At 33.9% G+C, this 26,284-nt stretch overlaps 2 protein-coding genes across 2 annotated transcripts; both read right to left on the reverse strand.

Moving 5' to 3' along the window:
- Positions 1-1,021: 1,021 nt before the first annotated feature.
- On the reverse strand, positions 1,022-1,435 carry LOC141685640 (uncharacterized protein At5g01610-like). The gene has a single exon (XM_074490733.1). The coding sequence runs from the start codon at positions 1,433-1,435 to the stop codon at positions 1,022-1,024; it is 414 nt and encodes a 137-aa protein (XP_074346834.1).
- Positions 1,436-8,467: 7,032 nt separating this feature from the next.
- LOC141685263 (putative aquaporin NIP-type) lies at positions 8,468-10,597 on the reverse strand. Its single transcript, XM_074490376.1, has 5 exons — positions 10,399-10,597; positions 9,753-9,977; positions 9,308-9,505; positions 9,157-9,218; positions 8,468-8,942 (listed from the first exon to the last, which is right to left on the reverse strand). The coding sequence occupies exons 1-5, from the start codon at positions 10,528-10,530 to the stop codon at positions 8,756-8,758; spliced, it is 804 nt and encodes a 267-aa protein (XP_074346477.1). The 5' UTR covers positions 10,531-10,597; the 3' UTR covers positions 8,468-8,755.
- Between the last annotated feature and the right edge of the window lie 15,687 nt (positions 10,598-26,284).

Consider the following 26,284-nt stretch of genomic DNA (forward strand, 5'->3'; position numbering starts at 1 on the left):
CGTGTATGGGATGGGGAACTTGCTAAGACATTTATAGCTGAAAATGAAGATGGTGAAGGTGAAAGAGACAATACTGTTGCTGGATTTGATGAAACGATGATAGGATGATTTGTTGGGCTAAAATATCATAAGATTAATTTTAATATATAAAATTTAACGAGGAATCGTCCATAAAGAAACACAAAATCAAAACCCCGTCTCCGCGTGTAATAAACATGTGATAATGCATACTTTATTATCTAATAGTGCTAACCTTTCCTTATAACTTCTTATAATTTATATTCAACGTTTTTGGAGTTGGATTCGGCTTTAAACCGAACAGTCATACTTACCTTCAACAAGGATGGATCAAACTTCCCAACAATTCTTTTCTTTAAACCAAGAACTTATTTAAATTTGACATGGCATCAGGATCACTAATTCCACCGGATAGAACGACCCCGAAAATAAATTAGGGGCGTGATAAATTTGGATTTGTATATCATAAAATATTGCTGCATTAAGTGTAAAACCGTTTGACTGATCGTCCTATTCTTGTGTGAAAGTTCATGTGTTTGCATGATTAAATTTTTAAATGTAAATATTAAACCTTTCAACCGGACTTTTATTTTTGTGTTGAAATATTCAATGACTGCATTTTTAAATGTCTAATTCCAAACAGACAATATACCATAATATCATTTTAATTACTTAACTTCTCCTGAACTTTTATAAAAGAAATTGGATCAGCAAGATTGAAATTAGAGGACACACAAAGAAAGAAACAAGGATCAAATCCATTTTCCAAAAGTAAAATTCAATTTTCATAGGTGACAAATGACAGGAAAAAGTCTCTGTAAAGCCTTTCAATGCATTTTAACCAAATGAATTACTTAAAACCTTATTATTTGTTCCACTCTCCCCAGAAACTATGGAACACACTCAGAAATGGAAAATAACTACTAAAACCTTTCAATAAGCCCACCATATGCATTTGTTTTTACCATATTGCATTTGCTTTACACCTCAATTGTTTGCAGAGTTACTGGCCAGCTGCAAATGCATCAACTGGAAAAGTCTTTGTGATACCAGCAAGGCTCTTGAACTGAATCTTTCCATTTGGTTGATCATCGACGATGATCTCACTGACTGGAGGCCATAACATGAGCTCCTTAGCCTTCACTCCTTTCAGCTTCTTGATCCTCTTCTTCTCGACGTAACCAGTTATGTCAGTGTCATAACTAACAAGCTTGCTAATCATTTGGAATTTGTGCTCCACTTTCTTTTTTTGGACAATCCACATGTAACCAGTGTTTTTCACAAACCCGACTTCAACAACATCAGCTAGAGGAAGAAGGCCTAATGGCAGACTATATTCTTCTAGAAGTGAAACTGCCAACTTGAGCCCTTCTTCCTGACCTTTCTTGACTACCCCCCCGGCCTTTAAATCTGCCATCTGATTCGATAACTCTGTGCTAAGTATTGGATTAGTTTAATCGAATGCTGATGAGTTTACTAACCAGTGTGATTTATATTGTGAATGATACATGGCTTTATATAAAGCGAATGGTTCTGCATGAGACAATCTCTATGGAGATATCGAAATGAGTAGCATTGTAGTAATCACCAAAATTAAGACTGAACCTGCTGGCCATAATAATATAATTATTTATACCTAATTAGACAAAACTGAATATATATTTTACCTAGAAACATAGTATCCTCCCAACTAAACAAAATTCTAAACTACTAACTTCTATTTCACAGGATGAATATATAATTATCCTTGAAGATCATAGTAGTACCTTCAAACTAGCAGTTGGCATTTGGTAAAAACAAGTAAAAAACGTAAAACAAGTGAATCATGAAAATTCCTTCAAGATCCCTGCCCAATATTGATGTGTGAACGCTTAACTTGATTTCAATTGGAGCACCATATGTTGGGTAAGTAAACTAACACTACCCACACCAATGAAGTTTTAGATGAGCTGGTTGCTGGCGGAGGACTAAGGTTTGATTCTCAGCCAGCCTAAAATTCTCAAAATTTATTGCGAAGTGTTAAATATATGATCCTATTGGGGTCTTTCTCTATTACTCAACATTAAGCAAGAACTGACAATAAATCAGGTAACGAAACAAAACACGAAGGCGAACAAGAATATAAATTAGTAATTGAATTGATAAAGAGATGATAGAATACTTAGCCCTAACAAAAGCTGAAAGAACTAAGAACAGCTGAGGCGCCTAGTTTTCGAGTTCTTGGAGAGATTATTGTCTCACTTAAGTTGTGTTGGGTTGCAGCAATATCACTTTCACGATCCAACAGCTCAGAGTACTTCGTCCACAGATACGTAGCACTCAACAACGACCCGTACCTCAGTTCGCCTTAAAAACCTATATTAAGATCTGTATGTTATGGTGGAGAAAAAAAGAGAAATAGCAGTTAGAGTGTAATAACCCCCAAAATTTTGAACTTTTGGTAACCCTTATGAATAGTGTTTTAGCTGAATGAGAAAACTTTTCATGTCACACTATGTAGGGGTTCTATTATGGATATTCTGAGATTTTATTAGTACTCTATATGGTATATAAGTGTATGTAAAGATCGTCAGAATCCAATTCCGAACACTTTGATTTTTCCCGGAAATCCACTAGATACGGAAAGAATTGAGTATAAGGTATCAGGATAACAAGGATTTAAATTAAAGGATTATAAGAGAGGATCAAAAAAAGGAATATAATATATTGAGAAAGGTTAAGGGAACCTAAGTAATAAGATCCCGGGTATGATCCCTCAAACGATAAACGAAAACGAAAGTTAAGCAAACCGTATAACAGATCAGCGGTCATTAGGCAAACAATTAGGAAGTTAATCAAAGAGATTAGAGGGGAGGATGTCATCCAACCAATGAGAAGAGAACAAAGAGGGAAAGATGACATCATAGCATGACATAAGCATGACATGGGAAGGAAGGAAATGTGGTGGATTGTTAACCACACAAAACCAAGGTTAAATTGGTAATTAACCTAAAATAAAACTAATCTAATTCAATCAACCAAGCCAAACATTTCATTTCATCAAAACAAAAAACACAAAACCTCTTATTTCTTCATTGCTCTCGGCTTTTGCCATTTTCAAGAGAAAGAAATTTCAAAACTCAAGATCAAGGCTTCCTAAATTGGTAAGATAATTCCCTAGTCATCCTTATGCATAGTTATGTCTATCTTATGAGTTTAAGCCTTCAATTCTTTCTCAATCTTCTTCAAGAAATCAATGAAGAAGACAATGAATAGTGATTTCAAAGTTTTTAACTTGATTTTTTCTTGTTTTCCTTTAAGATCCAAGCATCCCTAAGACTTCTCAAGGCTTCTTAAGGCTTCCTAGCTACTCCCACCACTTCAAGGAAGGTATATCATCTCCAAACCCTAGATTCCTTTGTATAATAAGATGATTTTGATTGTTATGGTGATATAGTAGCTTAATGCTTGTGGTTTAGAGTTTGGGTTGGAGTGGTAGTGAAATGGAATGGTGAATCTTGTTGTTTTGGTTAAAAGAACTTAAGTATAGTTAAATTCAAGCTTAAGCATAAGTATAAATGTTAATATTGAAGTTATTGGGGATGTTATGATGTGATAAGGATGGACTTTGGTTGTATGAATGGATTGGGGTTGTTTGGTGATGAATTGGAGTGATATAAAATTGGGTAATCGCGTAAACATAGCCGTCGTAATGTCCGATTTACTTTAGACTGCTTTTGTTCATAATATTTGGACCCGAGAACTTCCTGCCAGATTATGACCATTGCCATGTTTAGATAGTTCATGTTACGAGCTTCGTTTTGATATGTAGTTCGTTTGATTCCGATGTACGGTTTAGGAGAAACGACAGTTTTAAGTAACGGCGTTCGCGAACGAAACTTTTCCCCCCGCCTTACTTTGAAACATAGGTTAAAGACCAAAAAGGGTTAATTAGTGTATGAAACAATTATGGTAAGAGTGTTAGGCAGTTGGTAAGACACTCGCGAAGGAATCGCCTTAAAACTCGTAATGGTTAAATTATTAAAAATGGTGGAGCCGAGGGTACTCGAGTGACTTAAGAGAATCAGTAAGCGCAAAACAAGCGTTAGAGTCTAAGTTAGTTAAAGTATAGATTTACAAGTGACTTTGGTTTAATTCCAACTTACTTGTTGTTTATAGGTTACCAGACTCGTCCCGAGCCTTTTTCCACCCCCAGTCGCTCAGGCAAGTTTTCTACCCGTTATAACTGTTGTTGTGATGTATATGTGTATATGCATGATCTTGCGATAAATGCATATTTGTTAATAGCAAATTCTTGCGATATATTGTAGCATGTGATATGGTACATATGCATGCCTGTTTCGTATTCTTGCCATATATATCTGTTGGTTTAGTTGATAATACCTATGCTAGAGAATAGCGGTAATTTGCATATACCCTTAGTATAGGGACCCAAAGGTGAAAACATTTTCTAAAACCGGGAGTCGAGGATCCCGAGTAGATTTTATATATATATATATATATTTTATATATATATGGTAATAGTTTTCAAAACTATTAATCGAATAAGGTTTATTCGATAACTTTATTTTATTATGAATATTATCTTGAATATTCATTCGAGGACTTATGACTCCTTTATATTATTTATTGAATATTACTTGGATATTCATTTGAGGATGTATGACTCCTTTATTTTATTTAATGAATATTATTTATAATATTCATTCGAGGTATTATGACTCCGCTTATTATTTTTTAATATTCTTTATTTATTAAAGAATAATGTTCGATAATCAAACTTACTTTTGATATTCAAATAAAGATATTACTTTCGTATAAGTATATCTTTGATTATTTACTATTCATTTCAAGTATAAGTTTTCCAACTTCTACCTCAATTACTCTTTATGGGAATATTATTTAAATAATAATATTCAGATATTTATTTATATTGAGACTGATTTACTTTATTAAATCAGCATTATTCCAAACACTCTTTAAAGTGTTTTCAAGTCTTTAAAATGATTTTCAAAAGTTAGAGCGGATCCCAAAACTCATTTTTATATTTAAGATCTTTCTTTTAAAAAAAGGGGATTTAAATACTCGCTCAAAACCGGAGGGATCCGGCTCTGTGGTGTATTTTATATTCGCAACAAGGTTGTTGTCTTGATAAAAGAGTTTTTGATTACTTACCCAACACTCGGGAAGTAAAATTCTTGGAACAAGTTAATCCATTAACAGGCATCGCCTGGGAAATATCGGTGAGTTTTCTTTTCCAACTAGATACGACTTCTTGGTGGAGCCGTATCAACAAGTTTCTACTTGGGGAAAGGGGGAACGAGCTTTACGTTTCAGAGTCATGGATTTCATCTGAACTAGGAGTGGCGTAAGTGGTCGAGTGGCGCCGGCCCAGCCTTATTATATTGGCCCAAATGGCCTGGAAGTTCCGCTAAGGCGGTCCATTCCTTAGGAGTTCAGTGTTCGGTTGACAAGTAAATCCGACAGGTTCTCCTCTACATGTAGAAAATGGTGGGGTTGTACTACTACGACTGATCATCGTAAGTGGTCTTCCTGGCGCGGCAAACTCCCGTAATGAGTTCATCATCCATTTGGATAATTCTGCAACACTACCCGTAGCATTTCGATCGAAAGGCTACTAATGGGTGGTTGCCGAAGCATTGACAGGGTCAAACAGTTTTATTGGTGTATCCATTGAATGAAGTATCTCGTAACTTCATTTCTTTTCAAAATATTTCAAAGATCAAATATTTTCAAGTTTTATTGTGGTCTCATCTATGGGATGACCTCTTGAATCTTATTATACTTGGAACAGTAGTAGTTCTAGTAGATTCTAAAATGGTATAAGTGTAGCGAAGTAATTGGTAACTTCATCTTCTTTTAAAAACTTATACCCAGTAAGTAATTACCTTACACATGATAAAATATTCTAGTAAGTATCCATTTAGATACTTGTATTATTGTTATCACTATATATTATCTTGCGAGCTGTAAGGCTCACTTTTGCTTTATTTCTTCATCACACAACAACAGTTAGGAAAGATGGCCAGACTCCAGCAGACCCAGCGCAAACGCGTGGGAAGCGTCCCGCGTCTTCCCGTTGATGTTGTAGCTGCTATAGCTGCAGAGGTAGATCTATTGATAGATCAGGCATTCTACTTTTGAGAATCAATTATGTATAATTATAACTTGTGGCAGATAATGGCAATTAACTGTAAATTTATCAAGTAATCATTTTGGGTTGTAATAACTTTTAATTGTGGATTCAAGGACTTGTACTTATTTCAATTTCATCTCTGAGACTATAACGGGTTGTGGTGTGTGTTAGTGTGGGGTCATAGCATAAGGTTATTTATTATTAATTAAGTGAAGTGATATTGTGGAAAGAAAGACCGTGACGACCCGGATCCCTGACCCCGGATCTGGGGGTGTTACATAGAGTTTCACACGTATGTAATTGACATATATATATTTCAAACGTTTTGTTTAGTATATAAAGCAACACAAAATATAACTGAATATATGTATTAATTAAAATATATATTCTAACTTAATATGCATTTTTATAGAATATTTCCAGAATCGGAAACGTAACTGTCAATATAAGGATTTGTCAATATCAACGGATGTTGCTTAACAAATTCTCACTGTTATACAAATTCAATATTCATAGGTCGACTCGTGTACGCGAGACGCCGGGACATTTTCCCAAATCGCCCTTCGACCCGACCCGAGTCGTGTCGTGGTGAGGCGAGATGGCGGCGCGCGGGGAACACAATAACACCATGCACATTTACATGCATTGGTAATTGTTATACTACTCTTGCACATGACATGATACTATATAAAGCAATACACCCCTCTTTACTTAATCAACGTGGGACAAAACCCACAAACTCATTTCAAACTAAGAAACTTCAACTCAACTTCTATATAGATTACATTAAGAAAATATTTTAGATCCAAACATGAAAGTTTAAGTCCTCATCACAAAAAACAACCTCCAACAATTAGTTTTAGGAAATTACATTAAGAAAATGTCTAAAACATGCCTCAAACATGTCTCAAACTTTTCATTTTATAACACTGTCAAGATATAGGGGGCGTTTGGATGCACCGTGGGAATGTGAATCGGGAATAGGAATGGGGTATAGGAATGAGGATTAATGTGAATGAGAATGAAATTGAAAACCAAGAGGCATGGGTTTAATTTACCAATTTCTCATTCCCTACCACTAAATTGATAATATAAATACTATTCCTTGGATTTAAGGTTCCGATTTCTGTTACCGGACACATTAACCATCATCCAAACACCCCCATACCATACTTGATCCAAATGCGAATTGAATCATACAATATAACCTAATTCAAATATGATCTGATCATTAACATATTTCAATCATTTTCACTAGAATTTTTCATATTATTCAAAAGCTAAAATATTCATACAGAAAGAAAGCTTCAGATGAACTGGTTGATTTATGATATTTAATCAACAAGAGAGAAGAGTACAAGATGATATACTGTATGAGATGTGAATGCATAACAAAGGAACAAAAGATGCAACGAATTTCGAAAAACCAGAAGAGAAGATCCAAAAAGCTTCATTAATATCATCAGTAATGATGGTAAAATCCAAACAAAAACCTCTGATTCATAACGGTCCCAGAAACATTGAAAATAACCATGGATCTTAAAATAGGCACATCCTAATGCCAAACTAGGCCTTGTATTCATCAAATACCTTTGCAACCATCCAATTAGTTCACAGGCTTTTGTAGAGCAATGCTTAGACTAACATTATTTCTCCCATTTCATCCAAATTTATGTTGCTGCCGGCAAATGGCTACTACTTCCACTCATTTTGTTAATGTTCTCTTCAATGAATTTATCTGCATGATCTTGATGGCTTCTTTAAATGAGCTCACAACCCCTATTTTTGTGGACGTCACTTGACGCTTCTTCATCTGAAGGGTTTGGACAGAGATGGCCTTGGGTTGGACTGAGCTTCAACTAAAAAAATTTACACCCGTTGTAATGAGATTGAAAGGTTATGATGATTCAGTGTAAGGAATCATCTTTTTAGGGTTTCAAACCCGTACAGCTACATTATTCGAGGTTATGCTTAAGCTTATTACGTGTAGTTGCAGTGCAGAACCAGAACCAGATTACATATAGGAAAGTCCTAGCCCCGGCTAAATGAAAATTTTTATTATCCAGTACTCATTTCCATTGAACTAAGATGTTGAGCAAGTTCCTGCATACTGCATTATGACAAGGTAGTCTGTATTGCATGCGATTAAGAGCTTGCACATAACACCCAAACCGCCATTTTTTATATAACATCAAACAAATATATCAGAAGCATACAGTTTCCTTTACCAAATGATGCATAACAGTAATTTATAAAAAATATCAAGCAGAAATTATACGAATTTCAAGAATACCAAGTAAAATACTATTCCCAGAAAAAAGATGCATACTTAACGCGTAATTCTAATATGTTCAGCACTCGATATAAATACGGTGGAATAACCCTAACGGGTCAAAGTACTAAGTCCAAAACAATCGGGCTGTAAATGAGTGAACCATTTATAAAAACCATATGGAATAAGGCTATATATGTAATAATAATTATAATATTGGGACCGATCCCTATCACCAAAGCCCACTAGCTACAAATTTATAAGCTATCTCCAGAAGAGTTATTGTTGTTCAACTTATTTCAAGCATTCTACTTGGTTTTTGTCACCAACTGAGAGAGTGGCTTGTTTGTAAATCTGAGAAGTTGATAGACAAACGCTCCGGCTATGGTTCCTACAATAGGTCCAACAAAGTACACCCACCATGCTCTGAATTCATGCATAACAAGAGCTGGTCCGAAGCTTCTGGCTGGGTTCATGGAAGCTCCTGAAATCGGCCTGTTAATCAAATCAAACATTTTTTCTTTTCACATTAAATACTGGCTTAAAAATCACTAGTAGTGCCACTATGAAAATCACTGTAACATAACTTGTACAAATTACAAGTCACAATACTACTTATCATCATTCCACTATCATCGAAATCTAGGATTAATTAGTTTGGTATGAACAAACACCTTACTAATTATACAAGCTCAGATCAGAAAATTACCCAGCGACGAAGACATTTAGCATTATAGTCATGCCAACAGCTACACCAGTATTTTTTTTATTCTGAACAAGAAAACAAGAATATTAACTGATTTCTTACCATGTACAGAGGAGAATAACATATAGTAGAGTACAGAGTTTATAAAACAAACCGATCTGTCATCGGTTGCTACACCACAAATGACGAACATGAGGAGAAAAGATATGATGATCTCAATGACCAAAGACTGTGCATTAGATCCAACTGGAAGGGTGCCAAAGTAAGATTTCTTATCTACATCAAAAAGCAGTGCAAGGGTTCCGCTGGCAAGGATCGAGCCTACAAATTCTGATATAATGTACAAAGGCGCCTACATATCAACAATTCCACAGTAAATGTCTATGCTGCAACTTTGCAAAAATTTTCAGCATGTTTATCAAAGAAATTCCATTTTTATTCTGATCAAACAACTCAATATATAAACATAATTTAAAATAACAGTACAACATGGAAAAAGTAACACCAGTTTTGTAAACACTAATAAGAAATAGAAAAGCAGACTAATGGTGTAATAAAAATACAATGAATAATGCAAAAAAAAAAAAAATAGAACTGACCTCTTTCCAGGGGAACTTTAAAAACAAAACCTGTGCTATAGTGACAGCAGGATTAAAATGGGCACCAGATATATGCCCCACACAATGAATCATGACCAGGACAATGAGACCCCATGTCACACAAATCCCTGGAAAAGTTACTGAGCCACCATACAATTTATTCACCGCAACTGATCCACATCCAGCAAATATAACGAAATATGTCCCCACAATTTCTGCAATTGCCTGTCACACAATATGTACTTGTCATGATACATGCATACTAATACATAGATAATGGAATAAAAGTCGACTGTACCGGTTATAATCATAACATTATTCAAATATTCATTCATACTTATAAATCATCGGTAATGGAATAAAAAGAGTCAGACTGTTTTTACATCAAAAACTTATCTACGATTATTTTAAATCAAAATCATATTTACTGACACTACAAATCAATAGTATAATGCATACTTATACACTGATAATGGAATTTTTAAATAGAAAACTAATTTACAATCATCATAAATCAAAAACATATTTTATAGACACTACAAATCAGTAGTATAAAAGGAGTGGACTAAAAATCACTTAAAATCGGACTACATCGAATATATGTGTGTAAAGTGTAAAACTAGTAAGTAGAGGAACATTAGAAAACCTTTTGAATGAGGGTAACTACATAAGGTGATTGAAAAAAAGCGTTGTTTGATTCTGATTCAGACTTTTTGATCCCCATCTCAAGCTTTGACACATCAATGTCGTCTCTTAATAGTTCATTGCTGCTACTCATACTTTGAAATCTAAATTAATTTAACAAAATTATAATTGGCCTTGTTTGGAGGGTAGAGGTAGGGATTATTATATATATGGTGTGGTTATGAATGTTAGGGTTAAGCATTTAGGGGTTAATATATATAGGTTGTACAGTAGACAATTAGTAAGAGATAATATCGGATCATGGGATAAACATAAGTTCTGACTGCTCAGATTTCCATAAACAAATGTAATGTAAGGATTAACATAAACAAATATTTCAATTATACTTTTGGGTTCTAGTGTCTTTGGCAAATGAATCAATCAGAACAATTTTTTTCCATATCGGGAGATTTGTATCACCTAGGATATCTTCGTAAAATAACTACTTTCTTTCCTTCCAAACATGATATCTTTGTAAAATAAATACTTTCTTTCCTTCCAAAATTCAACTTTTATGACAGTCAAACTTTTTTGTACATGATAATTGATTCTCATTACATTTTTTTCTGTTCACCAGAATCAATGAGCTGCACAACACAAGTCAATCAATAATAATAATTGATTCTATACTGGTGACCATTTAGCCAACAATCATCCTGATAAATGGATCAATCTTTCAACGGTCAGTTTAAAAAAATAGTTTTCCTATTATTTATAAGAGTTTTTCTAGCATTTTTTCACACATGCTAAATACTAAAAATTATAAAATTAACTTATTTGATTGATGGAGATTTTGTATATGCAGAGATGTCTACTATTATTAAAGAGGAGGAGCCAACCAAATTATGTTAAACTTATAAAATTTAGTGTTTAATGTGCGCTCATGACACACCACATAAAAACTGTATAAAAACCGTAATTATAAATATCCGCGGAATAAATTATGAAAATATCCCTGATAATGTTCTGCTCTGCCGCGGAGTATATAAGTCTTCTTCTACGTACTCTCTAAAGGCTGCTGCTTTGTGCCCATGTATCGACTAAAGCAAACAAACTAAAAAAATATGAATTATTTAGAATAAAAACACATAAATATAAAACTTGGTCATACTTGGGAGATTTTTTTCCCGTATATTAATTCATAAAACCGGATACACATATATTTCTATATATTTTTTTATCGTAGATAACCCGCAGCCGCTACTATATTCATATTAATATTATTACATTTTATAATTTAATTAATAATAACATGTTTATAAGAAACTTATTATGAACTATTTTAAATAATAACACACATATTTCAAAAATTTACAATTAAATTTATTAAAAATAACATTAAAAATTTATAAATAAAATATAATAATCTTAGTCATTAGGTCAAAAATATAAAATTACTAACATATAAAAAACAAATAAAATGTCTTCTTATTTGCTAATGTCCCTAAATAATAGAATCTTACAACATTATTTGTTTTTCAATTTTATATAAATATTAAAAGGTACTACATATTATATCCTTTTTATAATTTGAGGGGTCTTATATAATTTTTTGGGAGTTATGGTTCATATATTATCAATTTAATATGAACCATTAGATCTTTTAATAAATTGATCATGTCTGTTGTATATTAAATAAAGGAATTATCTATAACCAACGATAAGTAGGTATTCTAAATTGAATAAAATTTCCTACCATTTTAATGATTTAACCAAAAAGATGTAAGCATCCTAAACTGAATAAATAATTATGCAAAATTCGTAATTATTTTCTTTCTTCAAATTATAGATATTTTTTTTGGATAAAAATTTGAAGTCATCACTGAATTAAATATTACTTCGTGATCTTCGCATGAGATGTAAAATCGTCAAAATCTGATTTATAGAACTCAAGATAGAGACGAAATAAAATTGAACGAAAATCGATAATTATTTTTGGTTGTTTGAACTTTAATTTGATATATTTTAAATTAATAAATATTTGTTAAATAAAAATAAAACATTCGTGCATTCCACGCCGAAACATTAAAAAATTGGTAGTTCATTAGTCATTACCGTACTTGGGTTAATGTAATATATGAGATTATTTTTGTATATATATTATTGATGATACTTTTTTCAAAACTTAAATACAGATAATTTGTTCGTCCATGACATTGAAGTAAGACAAAATAATATGTACTACTACTAATCTTAAAAAAAACAAAATTAGACTATTGGTCAAAGTTTAAAATAAATTAAAATAAAACAAAGTATTATCACTTGAATTTAGTTGGTTTAATGGATTTCGGCCTAAAATAAAATAATAACTACCATTGATTTAGCTAAAAAATTATATTATTAAACCGATAATTCGTCGATCAAAATAATAGCACCGGGCTAAAACATAAATTTTTGTTGCTATTCATTCATGCTAATTTTTTTAAAACTAACCTACGGTAAAAAAGAATTAATATCAAAATAAAATTCGATTATTTAAAATAAATAATATATATTCTTGATCTGAGTTAAACAAAAGTATTTATTTATCTCGCTTTAAACAAAATTAAAATCAAACTGAATATAATTTGTTGAATTTGATAAATATAATGGGTTCCAGGATAATTTTTTTAAGATAAAACTAAATATGATTCACATACATTGAACCGTGATAAAACCTATAATTTAGATTAAAAAGTAATTATATTTCGTAAACACACATGTAAATAATAATAATACTATATGATTAAATTATTATCATTATTTTATTAAAATTTAAATATCTCTCAAAAAAATTAAATTATATCCTTATTATATAATGTACATAAGGGCCAAGTTTGTTTAATGTCATTAATTAGGGGATATGATTGTAATACTTTAAATTTTCTAATCCCATATTTGTTTTGTAAAAAATTAATAAAGGGTTATCCAATGATTATAATCCTTTAAGTTATCATGTCCATATTAATTTTGTTGGAGTAGAGTATTCGACTATAATCCATACTTGGTGGGAGGAGATATTACTGTATCCCCTCCTACAAGTCATTTTTTAAATGATTATAACCCCCTCATTATAATCGCATGTGAAACAAACATAGGATTGAAAATTTTAAAGGACTATATTCCAATCCAAATGATTATCCGTCAAAACAAATATTGGATAAAATTTTAAAGGATTATAATCCACTTCTACACTTAATCCTTCCAAACAAACATATGATATGATTATTTAATACATAAGACTAATTTTGATGGGATTAGTTATTCCCAAATTATTATCTTGAGATTATAGTCTCATGAAACAAACATGGTGTTAGGTATGAAGTGCAACACGGGGGGGGGGGGGGTTGAATGTGTTTTCTTATTTTCTTGATTTTACATTGAGTGTTTTTGGCTTTGTGGAACTAAATAGCTAGATGAAATTGTAGTGATAAATAACTAAAGTAAGCACACAAGCAATTTGATCAAAAACTCACTTGATTTATATTAAATCAAATTTGTCTTATTACAAATCTGTGTTCGTTAAAGTAAGAACTCAGCTACTTTTTGTGAGAGAAATTACAAGATTTTTAGATTTGTTAGTTACTTCTAAAAAAGAACACGTGACATGTTTTATAGATCAACATGCACGGTTTATAGAACTTGCACTAAAATAGATTAACACATTTTCTAAAGCACATTTGTCTATTTTCATTTCTAGTGCAGCATATCTGTGCAAAATTTACTAGGTTTGTGACCCTCCTTTATCCAGTTCATCTTGGCCCTTGATCTTGTATTCTTCAAACTGCATTTTTAGGATTTTCAATTCAATTATATAATTGTTTATTGACTAATAATTTTGGATCTTCAAGTTATCTGCATTCTGAAGTCTGAGGTTATTTGTCGAGATCTATTTTGTTGTGTAGAGATGTCACACATCGATAAGTAAAAGTACTTATCAATATCTCCAGTTCTCTATATAGGCTTTTGACTTATCGAGGTCTCCAATTCTCTATAAGTAGAAATGACTTGTCGATATCTCTGGTTCTCTATGTTATGAATATGTTGTAGGCTTGTAACTTTCCAAAACACTCTAAGTAGATAAGTTAAATAATTTTGTAACCATCAAAGTGATGGTGTAGTTTATGTATAAATAATTCTGTAGTACATTCCGGTATACTACAATATCTTAGAAGTTTAGAAGTTGTTAGAAATTCCAAGTTATGTTGACTACTAGCAAGATATGCAGAATAGATTTGCTAATTGTAAATAGATGATGCATTGTAACTCTGCATAAGTGAAAGAGTATCAAGTGTTAAGGAAACACTAACAACATATAATCTGAAAAACCCTCAACGGATGACTCAAGCCACCTTCAACGGATGATTCATAATAGACTCAACGGATAATGTTGAAGTGTAAAAGAACAATCAGATCTCAATAGCAGTTGAAAGCGACTTAACAGTCACATGGATTGATTGTACATAAATGGAATGTGGCAGCCTTGTTAGGCCTCAATGATATTATAGAAGGGGGTTGAATATAGTATCTACAATCAATTCGATTATAAACATAAGTATATAACAAAAAATAAGTTTATTCAATATATCAAACTCTGTTACAGTAGGTTTAATCTACTCTCTCAGTGATGTATGATATCACTAAGAGCTGCTAGGGTTACAATGAATAATATTCTCGTGAATGATAACACATATAGTGTAAACCCTAATCTGTGTTTATATACTACACAGTTATAAGATATCTCCTAATTGATATGATATGTTCTGTATCCTAAAATACATCAATCAAAGATTATCTACTGTAGTCCTTTAGCTGCACAACTCTCCAAGCAGATCTTCTTTTGTTTAATCCAGATCCTCTCCTGTAAATCAGCCGCTTTTCATCCCTCAAGTGTATCCGCACTTAAGTTCTGATGTAAGTCCAGATGGCTTAAGTTCTGATAACTTCCTGAATTCGGTAAGTTCTGATTTCCAGTTAAGTTCTGATAATAAGTTCTGAAACTAAACAAATCAGATTAGACATGACATCACAAATATATCTAACAATCTCCCCCAACTTGTAAATTATAAAAATATACAAGTTTATAGATTTGATGATGTCAAAAACATTTAAGTACAAATACAATGAGAGTTTATATGCACAACTAAATACAACTTACAGTCCATGCAGTTTTTACCAAATTCACTGAATTAGCCTGAATCCATAATGATTCCTTACAAAGTCTGATACCAGCTTGGTCTCTGCATTTCTTTTAACTTTAAATAACTGAGCTTTGACTTGCTGCAGTTCTTGATCTTCAGTATCACCAATCTGATATATGGCAGCTCTGAGTGCAGAAATTGGAGTTCTTTCAAGTCCATCTCTCAGTCTGATTACCCAATGGATGTGTAGATCTTCATTATAGCATAAGCATCTTCCTTTCAGAATTACTTCTACCTTAGCAGAATTCTTCCTCATAGGAATTTCTTTTCCATCATCCTCAGTCATCATTGGAGTATACTCTGTCATTCTTGCACCAGAATTTCTGAGTAAATCTCTTATTATCTTCAGAATATATTCTGACCATTTCCTGGTAACATCAGAATTTACCTCCAGTAATTAATGAATATATTGGAGCTCTTTGAAAGATTTCTTCAGCACATCAGATTCAGATAATCTAAAAGTTCTGCCATCAATTAGAAATAAGATCAATTTCTCTTTTACTTCATAATCATCATGAGTATCCATCACTACTTGAGCATAAAACACTTTGTCAAGGTGCTTCTGTATGATCTCTTCAAATGGCTTGTCAGTCAATGTGAATGGATCTCTAATATCAACTTTTATCCCAGTCTGGAATTTCTCTCTGTCGAAACCTAATCCAGAAGTGTCTCTAGCTTGCTTGGCTTTTACCCCAAATGCTACAAGTTGATTCAATATCTGATTTGTCTTAGGTTGAACTGGAATAGACTTGTTCCATAGCAGCTTCTTCTTGTCTTCTAATGTTAAACTGTCTATGTCAACTTGAGCAGTGTCAGAGGTTGATGTCTTGATGAATTGGTCAGGATTTGCAGTTTGATCTATAGCTTGCTGTTCTGAAATATCTTCAGGATTTATTAAGTTCTGAACTTCTTCACTTTTAACAACTTGAGCTATGTCAGAGATTGTCTTAGATTCTTTTGTCATCCTCTTTCTCTTCAAAGTTTCAACTGTTTCATCTTCAGCAGCATCATCATCAAAGACTTGAACCATCTTGCACATAGGATCCATCCGAATTTGAGGAATCTTCATCTTCTGTTTCTTTACCGTCTCCCCAACTTTTCATTTTCCCTTGTCTGTGGGATCAGTAGTAGTTTGAGATCTAGTCTTTGATCTAGAAATCTCTGTGGCAGATCTTTCTCTTATCACAATCCCCTTTTCTTTTGGCCTTGGTGGCTTTTTAGCATAGAAGCTTTTGACTTGGGTTTGCTCTTCTCAGCAACAAATTTAGCTTCTTTTTCTCTTAATTCCTCTAAATCCACTCCTGGATTATCCTTAAGAAATAGTCTCTTGGCCAATTCTTCATCAACAGATTGAATTTTGGGATCTTTGTAGAAGAATGTTGCTTTCTTTCCTTTGAATTTCAAAGTCTACAAAAACTTCTGTGACTCTTGGCTTCCAGTTGGACTATCACATCAGAAGTAGTTGTCAGAACTTGATCATCAGTATTTGAAGTATCAGCATTTGTGATCAACAAGGGAACATCCTGATCTGTTGGCTTCTTTCCTTCCTTATTCCTTCCCTGCATAGCAGATCTATCAGAGTTCTTGCTACCAGACATTCTCTGATGAGACCTTGTCTGTTGAGTGGGAATTCTGCTCAGCTGCTTCCCTTGACTTTGACCTCTACTATTTTCAGAGTTTCCCTGGTCATCTCCATGATCATCCTTTTTCTTCAGTGTTTGGCTTGGTGAGCATTTGTACTTAACTACCTTCTCCCCCTTTTTGGCATCATCTGTCAGGAGTAGAGAAAGAAGGAGTTCCACTGAAGATTGGATCTCATTTAACTGAGTCTGTTGAGCAGCTTGATTTTGTAATACCACATCCAATTGGGCCTGCTGCTTGGTTTGAACAAGCTCAATATCATCCACTTATTCTTGAATTGGTCTGATAAACCTCTTCTTGTCTAGTTTGTGCATCATGTCTAGCTTATCAGCTGTTTCCTAAAGTTTATCAACTTTTGCATGAGTCTTGGAGTGTTGACCTTGTAGAGTTCTTGTACTGAGAGCAGTGACCTTTAGTTGATGCTTGAAGTCAAAACTTGTCAGCAACTCATCAGCTTTTGAAACATGTTCTGTCAGAACATGTGGGCTGGGAATAAAATCAGTATCATTCCATTTATGCATCCACTCAACCCCTCTAAAGGTTTCCTCCCACGGAACTTGAACAGCCTCTTCCTCAAACTGGAATAATGCCTCTTTTCCTGTAGGCACTGGAGTGTTAACTGGAGCTGACTCTCCATAACTTGCTAGAATCTCCTCATCTTCAGATAACACCAAGATGTGTGTGTGATTGTAGGAGACTCTGAATCAGCTTTGCCTAAATTCTGATCTTCAGTTCCAAGATCAAAAATTGGTGTGGTTGGTATCTCAGCCTGTAAAATTGGAGAAGTAACAGGAGTTGACTATTTTGTAGTTGGAGCTTCCAGATATAGAACAGTAGGTATATTCAAATTATGAATATCTATTTCGGGACTTGTCTCTTGTTCTTCAACATCATCTGTAACTTTGATTGGAGAGTGAAGTGGAGAAATCTCAGATTCTTTTACAGGTTCTGATCTGTGGACTTCAGGAATTTCAGATTCCTGAATCAGAACTTCTTCAGGTGCTGGCAGGGCTTCAATCATAATAGGTTCTGATGAGATCAGAGATTCCTGATCCCCTTCCTCAACATCTTCAGCAACCTCAGATTGAGTTTGTGTAATATGCACACCTGCTCTTGTCTTCCTCAATTTTGATTTTCTAGATGGAGGGGTGACATGATCTGTATCAGAATGTGAAGACCTCTTTCTTTTCTAAATGCCAGAAGCTTCAGCTGCTTTCTCCTTCTGAAGAGTTGACTCTTCAGCTTCTTCTGTCACAGGTTCTGATGCAGGAACCTGGACCTGTTCTTCCTCATCTGATTCATCTCTCAGAATCAGCCTTCTTTTTCTCCTTGGTGAAAATTGAGGAACATATTTAGCTCTTGAGGTTTTGGGTCTGGAGGATGTGTCAGATTTTACAACTGGCACCTTTTGAGAAGTACCAGAGGTTGGTTTGGTTTTGGATTTCGGCCTGGACTTTGAAGTGCTGACAACAGGTGCTGATGTTGGTGGTTGTGAGGTAGACTGTGGTTGTTGAGTAGAGGATGGTTGTGATGGTGCCACATCAAGGAATATGGTTGTGTAAGTGTCTGGGATAGTGTTTACTCAGAACTGTTTGACAGATTGGGGTATTTGGAGAGGTCTTAGTACTTTCTTCTTGTTATCAGCAGATAACAAGTCAGTAAATGCCCTTTTATGTAACTTAAAAGGTTCCATTAGGTCACTGAACACTTGTGGCTTATCAGAACAACAATAACTATAAATTAATTGATAGAACCTAGCAAAATATACTACATTTGCATCTTCCTTCATTCTGTCACCAATATAGCCTAACACAGCAGATGCATAATTAAAATGAGTCTGATTAAGAAGTACATACCCTATTTGTTGACTCATGATTGGAATGACATCGAAATTGGAGCATTTGTTAGCAAAAGTCTTTGTGATGTAGTCAAAGAAGAAGCTCCATTCCCTCCTAATGTAAGGCCTCTTCAACTGTCCTAGCTTGGACAAGCTTTTCTCATATCCCAAACTTGCCATCATGTTTTAAAGAACAGATTCTCCAGGTGCTGAGTTGTAAGTACAGTTTTCAGGCAGATGAAGAGTCTGCCTTACTGTAGTAACAGTTACCATATACTCATCGTCTCCTGATGAGAAGATGATGCTTGGAGATCCAGTTTCACCTACATCATCATAGATTCCAGTCATCCAGAACTCCAGCACTTGTTTACCAGAGATTGCTTGAGGTTGGGTTAGAGCATACCCAATCTCACTGTGAGCCAAGGAATCCTGAACAAAGTGAAATTCTAAAGGAGCTTCATCCTTGTTCAAGATAGCAGAGTAGTTGTTTGGGACAAACTTAGCTCCATTAAAAATAACATCCTTTGGTGCCATTTCTGTTGAAAAATCAAGTGAAAAATTTGTGTTTGCAAAGTGTTTGATAAAATGCCTGTAAGAGAGCGTCAGAAAAAAAGAGAGTAAGAAAATAAGAGAGAGAGAGAGAGAGAGAGAGAATAGAGTAAAAGAGTGGATAAAAGATTGTATAATCTTTTATCTCTGATATTTATACTCTGCACATGGTAACGTCTCTTTTGAATTAGAACCGACAGTTTTTACACTTGACAGCGTGTAATCAATCAAAACGTAAATACTGGGCACGGTAAACATGCAATAATTATTGCATACATGCACATACCAAAACCAACACGCAACCCACTAAGAAATGATTATGATTGTTTTTATCTCGCCTAATTATTTTTCTGAGAAATATAACCGTTACAGTAAATACCAAAAAATAAGTCAAGTAAATAAATAATGCCACGCAAGCATCAGGATTTGCATAAGAACTTGACTATTATCAGAATTTAACGGTCATCAGAACATGGCTTCTGTACTAAAAAAGTGAATGAGTGTTTCTGTGTTTCTTCACACAAATACTGACTGGTTTTTTCAGAGTTTAATCATCAGAATATAATCAGAACTTGTCCTCAGAATTTATGCAAATAATACTTAACTGTTTATCGGAAACAACTTAATCACCACAGTAATTTTCATCATTCATATGGAGTGATAGTGTGTGTGTATGTGCAAATGATCAGATAAAGATTAAAGTCTGATAAACTTTAGTATATCTTAGAAATAAGACATAACTAAGAAAAATGCTTAAAATCTGTCTTGAATTATGAAGTCTACTGTAGAATAAAGTTATGCAAGAATCCACCTCAACTATTTGTGCTTATTTTATGCATCTTTTGAAATTCTTTTGACAAGGACTTCTCAGTGTAAATGAGTTACAACTGCCATCAGAATTAATGCTGTTATCAGAATATTTCTCCAGTAATCAGAGAATGTGAAAAGTCACCAAGAAAAATTAATTTGCTTTTCTAATGCATATTACTTAATACCAGCAATGCACTTGGATCTTCCCTTTCACATAAATTACTCTAGATCTCAAAGGAGTACCTGATTTCAATTTTTTTATTTTCTTCAAATAAGTGAGGCTTATCAAGCATATAGTTCATCCTTAAGATTTATTGACATCAGAATTTGACAGATAAGAAGCAATAATCTAGTTTGTGACTTAGTAATAAGATACAGGGTGTAAATTTGACTAAGATCAAAATTAGAATTTGCTTGTGTTAGAGATTTCCACACAAATAACTAATTCAAACATGGGATACATAGTTTGTTAAAGACTACTAAGTCAACATCTAACAAAATAATCCTCATTGGATTGAATAATCACAGAACATTCAAAATACCTTCAGAGTTTATAGAATCACATCAGATAATAAGCAGTGTTTAATATGTTACAATTTAAGCACATATTATATTGAGATAGGAAAATCTATAAACACTAATCATAAAGTCTGATGTATGAGATCAAAAACTAAACAGATTTTGAGAAAGAACCTGAAACCATTCCAAGTTCATTTACCAGTCTTGTAAAAGTAGCTTCACATAGTGGTTTTGTGAAGATATCTGCTAGTTGTTGATCTGTTGGAACAAAATACAATTCCACTGTACCTTCCATCACATGTTCCCTTATGAAATGGTACCTTACGCTGATGTGCTTTGTTATTGAGTGTTGAACTGGATTTCCTGTCATAGCAATAGCACTTTGATTATCACGGTAAATAGGTATTTTAGAAAATTCTAACCATAGTCCAGTAACTGATTCTTCATCCAAAGAATCTGTGCACAACAGCTTCCTGCAGTAATATATTTTGCTTCTGCAGTTGATGTGGAAATTGATTTCTATTTCTTGCTAAACCAAGAAATCAATCTGCCTCCAAGAAATTGACAGCTTCCACTAGTGCTTTTCCTGTCTATTTTGCATCCTGCAAAATCTGCACCTGAGTAACCTATTAGCTTAAAATCTGATTTCCTAGGATACCACAATCCTAGATTAGCTATACCCTTGAGATACTTAAAAATTCTTTTCACAACTATTAGACAAGGTTCTCTTGGATCAGCCTGAAATCTTGCACAAAGATAGGTAGTATACATGATATCTGGTCTACTTGCAGTTAAAGAGAGTAAAGAGCCAATCATACCTCTGTAGTTAGTAATATCAACTGATGCTCCAGTATCTTTATCTAACTTGGTGGCAGTGGCCATGGGAGTTGATGTAGTAGAACTGTCTTGCATTCTAAATTTCTTGAGTAGATTTCTGGTGTACTTGGATTGACTGATAAAAGTACCTTCTTCAGTTTGTTTGACTTGAAGTCCCAGAAAATAACTCAACTCTCCCATCATACTCATTTGATATCTTGACTGCATTAACTTAGAAAATCTTTCACAAAGTTTTGTATTTGTAGAGCCAAAGATGTTATCATTAACATATATCTGTACTAAAAGTAAGTCCTTTCCATGGTTGAGGTAGAATTAAGTCTTGTCAATTGTGCCTCTGTGAAATCCACTTTCCAGAAGAAATTGAGCCAGGGTCTCATACCATGCTCTAGGAGCTTGCTTAAGGCCATAAAGTGCTTTGTCAAGCCTGTAGACATGATTTGGAAATTTTGGATCTACAAAGCCTGGAGGTTGTTCAACATATACCTCTTCTTCCAATTCTCCATTGAGAAAAGCACTTTTCACATCCATTTGAAAGACTTTAAACTTCTTGTGAGCAGCATAAGCCAAAAAGATTCTTATGGCTTCCAATCTAGCAACTGGAGAAAATGTTTCATCATAGTTAATACCCTCCTGTTGAGAGTAACCTTTAGCAACCAACCTTGCTTTGTTTCTTGTAATTATGCCATCACTGTTAGTTTTATTTCTGAACACCCATTTTGTACCAACAATTGTTCTGTCCTTTGGTCTTGGTACTAGGGTCCAGACTTTATTTCTTTCAAATTCATTTAACTCTTCCAGCATTGCTTGCAGCCAATCAGCATCTTGAAGAGCTTCTTCCACTTTCTTTGGTCCAGTCTGAGATAGAAAGGAATGATAGAGACATCCATTTGTTGTTGTTGTTCTAGTTCTAACACCTGCTTCAGGATCTCCAAATATTAAGTCAAGTGTGTTTGATTTAGTCCACTTCCTTGCAGATGGAAGTTGATCTCTAGAACTGGATCCTCCCCCATGATCCATGCTATCTCCATCAGCATTTTCTGATGCTCCCCCTGAAGTTATGCTCTCTGAGATTCCAGAATTTGAGTTGGATCCTTCAGGAATTAAAGAATTAGAGTTTCCAGAATTGTCAGAATTTGGCTCATCAGAACTTGATAATCAGAACTTGAAGAGACAATGGCTGGTTATGATGCTTCTTGAGAGTCTTGAGATGCGGTATGATCATCAGCTTGCTCCCCCTGAACAGGTGCATTTTCCTTTGGAGCAGTTACCACATTTTCAATGACATCAGAATTTAACCTGTCAGAACTTACAGGATCAGGATTTAGGTTATCAGAATTTACAGAATCAGAATTTACATCTTCATTTCAAATCCCAGCTGATCATGATCATTGAAATCTTCAAGTCCAGTAATCCTTTTATCATCAAAAGATACATTGATAGATTCCATGACAACCCTTGTTTTTAAATTGTAGACTCTGAAGGCTTTTGTGGAAAGTGGATATCCAACAAAAATTCCTTCATCAGCTTTTAGATCAAATTTTGACAGTTGTTCAGGATGAGTCTTAAGAATAAAACACTTACATCCAAATACATGAAAGTATTTCAGATTTGGCTTCTTTTTCTTCCCCATCTCAAATGGTGTTTTTCCATGCTTGTTTATGAGTGTAGCATTCTGTGTAAAATAAGCAGTCTGCACAGTTTCAGCCCAAAAATAGGTTGGTAGCTTGCTTCATCAAGCATAGTTCGTGCAACTTCAATAAGAGTCCTGTTCTTTCTTTCTACAACTCCATTCTGCTGTGGAGTTCCAGGTGCAAAAAATTCCTACTTTATTCCTTGCTCTTTGCAGAACTCTTCCATGATTGAATTCTTGAACTCAGTGCCATTATCACTTCTTGTTATTTTAACAGAATCTTTGACTAACTTATCCAGGTGTCTGACATGATCAGTTAGAGTAGATGCAGTTTCATTCTTCTTGTGCAAGAAATACACCCAAGTGTATCTTGTGATAAGGCTCAAGAATTGAGGATTCAGTTTTGCTCTTGAATGAAGATTTTATTTATTTTGCCTTTTGACATGAGTCACAAAGACCATCAGGAGCAAATATTGATTTTGGAAGTCCTCTCACAAGATCTTTCTTTACTAGCTCATTTATGTTATTGAAATTTAAATGAGAGAGTCTCTTGTGGTAATTCCAGCTTTCTTCAATGGATGCTCTGCTTAACAGACAGATTGCAGAACCATCAGAATTTTTTGAAAGTATGGCTTCATATATGTTACCATGTCTGTAACCTTTCAGAACCACTTTTCCTGTAGAATTACTTACAACTTCACAGTGTTCTTCAAAGAAATCAACATGATAACCTCTGTCACAGATTTGACTCACACTTAGCAGATTATGTTTAAGTCCTTAGACAAGAGCTACTGTTTCAATTATGACATTCCCAAGATTGATATTGCCATATCCCAGAGTCTTTCCCATGTTTCCATCTCCATAAGAAACTCCTGGGCCAGCTTTCTCCACAAAGTCTGATAGCAGGGCTATATTTCCAGTCATATATCCTGAACATCCACTGTCCAGAACCAGGATATTTTTCCTGTTACCCTGCAATCACAAAGACCACTATTAATTAGTTTTAAGGACCCAGACTTGCTTGGATCCTTTGGCCTTGTTAAGTTTGTTAGCATTTGCAGCGGATTTAGTTTCAGAGTTTAGGCTAACATGCTTTTTATCAGACTTTATATCAGACTTTGCATCAGAATTTACACTAGAAGGAATTACACTAATTTTCTTTAAAGAATGTTTTATTTCATAATAATCATAGTACATACTATGATATTCCTTACAAGTATAAATAGAATGCAATAAACTACCACAATGAAAACAAGGATTTTATGGTTTTAACCTAACAAATTGACTCTTAACTCCTAATCTTGGAGGTAAATAGTTTATATCTTTATTTTTCCTGCAAAAAGAAGCAAGATGGTTAGAGTTTCCACAATTATAGCATTTGTTTCTAGGAGCATTAGAAACAGGCATATAATTAATACTTTTATTCACACCTTCCTTTCCATTCCTATTTTTCCTAGCTTCCTTTACCTTGTTCACATTTTTAATCTCTTTCAGCTTATACTTAAGCTGCTTCTTTGTCATTAAGCCAATATTTACCAGAGCTGGTTTATCCTGTTTTAATTTGTCAGAAGTTGACTTTTCTTTGACTTCTGTTTTAGAGTCTTTCATCTCTTCAGAATCAGATACAACAATTTTTGTAACAAATTTAACAGGATTTACCTTTGGCTTTTCAGTATGTTTGATAACAATTGGCTTAATTGGCAAAGTCCCTTTCTCACTTTTACCATCTTTATAACCTAACCCCTCTTTCCAGTTTCCAATACTTAGAATATTCTGAGTTGTTCTGCCTGAGTTAGTCCAAGTCCTGATGATTTCTCTTTCTTTTTCTAATTCAGTTTTTAGATAATCATTCTGTTTAAGCAATTCATTCTTAACATACACAATATTATCTCTCTCTGTCTGAATAATGTTCATCTTGACTAACTCTTCTTCAAGATAGCTATTTCTATTTTTGTACTTTAGATTTTCAGATTTTATTCTTTCATTCTCTAAAGTATGATCTCTATAGCTAATATAAATGTTTTTCAGAAATAATCTCAACTCAGTAATATCTTCTGTATCAAAAGCAAAAGTTGATAGAGGTACCTTTAGTTCAGCAGCATCAGAACTGCTATCAGCATTTGCCATTAAGGCATAGTTCACCTCTTCTTCAGATTCTGAAGTGTCTGCCCAGTTTTTCTTCTTTGTGATAAGTGCCTGGCCTTTATCACCTTTTCATTTCTTGCAATCAGGAGAGATGTGGCCTCTTTCACCATAATTGTAGCATTTGACATTTGAGTTGTCTCCTCTGTCAGACTTTCCTCCTTTGCCTTCAGTCTTTCTAAACCCTTTCTTGTCAGAACTTCCACCTTTCCTGGAAAACTTCTTACCCTTTCTGAATTTCTTGTAGGCTATCTTTGTGATACCCTTCACCATAAGAGCACAAAGTTGCATCATCTCTATATCAACATCCACTTAAGATAAATTTTCAGGTACTGAATCATCATCATCGGAATCTGATGACTCTGAATCAGACTGTATGATGAGAGCCTTTCCTTTTGCTTTCCTAGAGATAATTGGCTTTTCTTAAGTCTTTAAAGCAACTGTCTTAGACTTTCCTCCATGCCTCTTCTTTCTTTGTTCCATGTCAAGTTCATGAGTCTTGAGCATCCCATAGATTTCATCAAAAGACATATCAACAAGTTTATAGTTGTCTCTTATTGTAGTAGTTTTCAAATCCCACTTTTCAGGAAGAGCTAGTAGGAATTTCAGATTTGAATCTTCTGGATCATATTCCTTATCCACTAGTGACAGATCATTCAGCAACTTTGTGAATTTGTCATATGTATCAGTTAGTGACTCATCA

The sequence above is a fragment of the Apium graveolens genome, chromosome 9 (genome assembly GCF_009905375.1).
Source record: "Apium graveolens cultivar Ventura chromosome 9, ASM990537v1, whole genome shotgun sequence".
Lineage (NCBI taxonomy): Eukaryota > Viridiplantae > Streptophyta > Magnoliopsida > Apiales > Apiaceae > Apium > Apium graveolens.